Source organism: Rhinolophus sinicus, linkage group LG03 (assembly GCF_036562045.2).
Source record: "Rhinolophus sinicus isolate RSC01 linkage group LG03, ASM3656204v1, whole genome shotgun sequence".
In the NCBI taxonomy this organism is placed as follows: Eukaryota; Metazoa; Chordata; class Mammalia; order Chiroptera; family Rhinolophidae; genus Rhinolophus; species Rhinolophus sinicus.
In genome coordinates, this window is record NC_133753.1 from 189,714,727 (window position 1) to 189,717,654 (window position 2,928).

Consider the following 2,928-nt stretch of genomic DNA (forward strand, 5'->3'; position numbering starts at 1 on the left):
TAAAAATCTTTTTAAAAAAATGAAGAACTGGGCTCAATTCTGAATACAGAATAGACAGCTGGGGATTCATAGTCAACAAGCAGAATGAGGGGGGTCAGTAGATGGAAAATCAAAGGTAAGGGGGTCCCTGCTAAAACAACTTAACAGGGTTCTTGCTGAAGTCAGGTCAGAGTGGTCAGATACCAAGGATGGGATATTCTCTCTAACCTGATTTAACAGGATTCTTGCTACAACTGGATCCTGCAGGCCCAGGAAGGATGGGAGACAAAGTAAAGGCCTAGTTGAGAAGAGGGCTCAGAGGAACCTGACTAAAGCTTGATCAAGGAGAAAGTCTTTGTCAAGATTCAGACAATTTTACCAGTAGATTTTCTCCAAACATTTAAAGAACAATTGATACCAATATTATACAAACTTTTCTACATAACAGAAAAAAAGAACCATACTTCTTAACTCGTTGTATGGGGCTAGCATAAATTTGATAGCGCAATTGGAAAAGAACGTTACAAAAAAGAAAAACTGCCTGTCAACTCTCACAGATGTAGAAGTGAGAAAGAAAACAGCAGCCCCTTATTTTTGGAACCTGGATGGCACTATCTGCTAGGCCTTGGTTATCCTGTTCAGCAGAAACAGTTTCACAGAAAACCAACATTAAATAAGGTCGTTATGAATCAAGATACACCAACACTACATATAATGTCTGAACACAGTCAAAACCAAGATCATTGTTCAAACCATAAAAATGACTAAACATCTCCCATCCTGGCTAATATGAGTGATTAATGAGTTACTAATTAAAACTAATTAAATATGAGTTACTAATTAAAACTTTAGCCTCAAGGCATCCCTCCTGCCTTGTAGATAAGATTTATTAAAACACGCAATCAGGATGGCTCCTGCTTCCTGATAGCATGATTGGAGCAAAGCTCCATTTCCTTAAATCCTCCCTAAAAACACCGAGTCCTATAATAAATTGTTCTTAACTCCCTCTTACCGAGATGCCCCATTGTTCCCACTGTGTGTACTAGTCCCCCTCATCCCACTAAGTAATAAACCTACTTGTCAACTTCAAGTACATTCCTGGTGGTCTTTGGTAGGAAGATATTGACAGATGATGAAGTACTCATCAAATAATTACGTATCAAACCCAACAGTGTATAAAAATAAGAACATACACAACCAAGGTGGGTTGATTCCAGGAATGGATTCAAGATAATATTGAAAAATCAATCAATGTAATTCACCACATAACAAGGGCGGGGGAAGAAATGTCACATGATCATAATAATAAATGCAGAAATTGTTTTTGATAAAGTTGAAAACTCATTCATGTTAACAAAATTGAAAACTTTTAGCAAACATAGAAGAAAACTTCCTGTATCCTGATAAAGAGTATCTACAAAAACTATATAGCAAACATCATACTTAATGGTGAAATATGAAAATAACTTCTCCTCAGATAGAGTAACAAATATGTCACTGTGATCGCTTATGTTCAAACAACTGGAGGTTTTAGCCACTATAATAAAGCAAGAAAATAGACAAGATTAAATCTGACAAAGATTTGTAAGACTGAAAGTTACAAATATTGAAAGAAATCTTTAAAATCTAATTAGTTGAAAACTATGTTTTGTGTTCCAAAATATGTTTGAAAGACTCAATATTATAAAGGTATCAGTTGATCCCAAATAAATCTATTTCCGAGCAGGGTGTTTTAATGAAAATTGCAATTTGATTTAATATTTGTGTGGAAATGCAAAGGTCTAAGTATAGCCAAGAAATCTAGAAAAAACAAACTTGAGGTCTTACACGAGCAGATATCAAGATACATTATAAAGCTACAGCAATTCAGAGAGTGTATTATTGTTTCAAGGATAGACCAATAGATATATGACAGAATAGAAAGTGAAGAAACTGTCACTTGATTTTTTTACAAAGGTGACACATCAGTGAGGAAAGAGTGGCCTTTTTAATAAATTGTGCTGGAGCCATTGGAAATCTACATAGAAAGAAAAAAATATTAAATTCCTACCTCACACGAAACATAATAATCAACTCCAGGTGAGTTGTAGCTGTAAAATAGGTAGAAATAAAATAAAGATTCTAGGGAGGAAAAATGAGAATATGTTCATGACCTTGGGAGTAGATTAAAAAAAATTAAGAAGATAGAACAGCAATAACCATATATAAGATGATGGATAAATTTGACTAAAATGTGAAAGTAAGAATTTCAGCTAATCAAAAAGATACCGTTAAGAAAGTGAAAAGGCGGCATTGTGGGAACTTCTTCCTTTCTTTCTCCACAGCCATGACGGCTGCTCTTGGCTGGGGGCCTTCCCACACCTAAGGCAGGAAGATGGTGGCTGCAAAGAAGACAAAAAAGTCACGGCAGTCAATCAACTCTAGGCTCCAACTTGCAATGAGAAGTGGAAAGTATGTGCTGGGGTACAAGCAGACTCTCAAAATGATCAGACAAGGCCACGCAAAACTAGTCATCCTTGCCAGCAACTGCCCAGCCATGAGGAAATCTGAAATAGAGTATGACGCCATGTTGGCCAGGAGGGGTGTCCATCACTACAGCGGCAATGATATTGAATTGGGCACAGTGTGGAAATACTACAGAGCATGCACACGGGCTATCATTGATCCAAGCAATTCTGATATTATTAGAAGCATGCCAGAAGAGACTGGTGAGAAATAAATCATGCAAAATTTTTCTTTAATAAAACTGACCAGAGCTTGGTTAAAAAAAAGAAAAAAAGAAAAAGAAAAGTGAAAAGGCACACAACAGACTGTAAAAAAAAAAAATGTGCCATCCAACTATCCAACAAAGGACTCATATACAGCATATACAAAACTCCTACAAGGTAATGAGAAAAGAGACCATCCAGTAGAAAAATAGACAATTAGACCTGAACAGGCACTTTACAA

The 2,928-nt window shown here is 36.2% G+C and overlaps 1 protein-coding gene across 1 annotated transcript; it reads left to right on the plus strand.

Moving 5' to 3' along the window:
• Nucleotides 1-2,353: 2,353 nt before the first annotated feature.
• On the plus strand, nucleotides 2,354-2,698 carry LOC109459211 (large ribosomal subunit protein eL30). Its single transcript, XM_019753525.2, has one exon. It carries the CDS (start codon nucleotides 2,354-2,356, stop codon nucleotides 2,696-2,698), a length of 345 nt encoding a protein of 114 aa, XP_019609084.2.
• The last annotated feature ends 230 nt before the right edge of the window (nucleotides 2,699-2,928 follow it).

Excerpts from the sequence above, each read along its gene's own strand:
- LOC109459211 (XM_019753525.2), top strand. The coding sequence starts at position 2,354 with ATGGTGGCTGCAAAGAAGACAAAAAAGTCACGGCAGTCAATCAACTCT.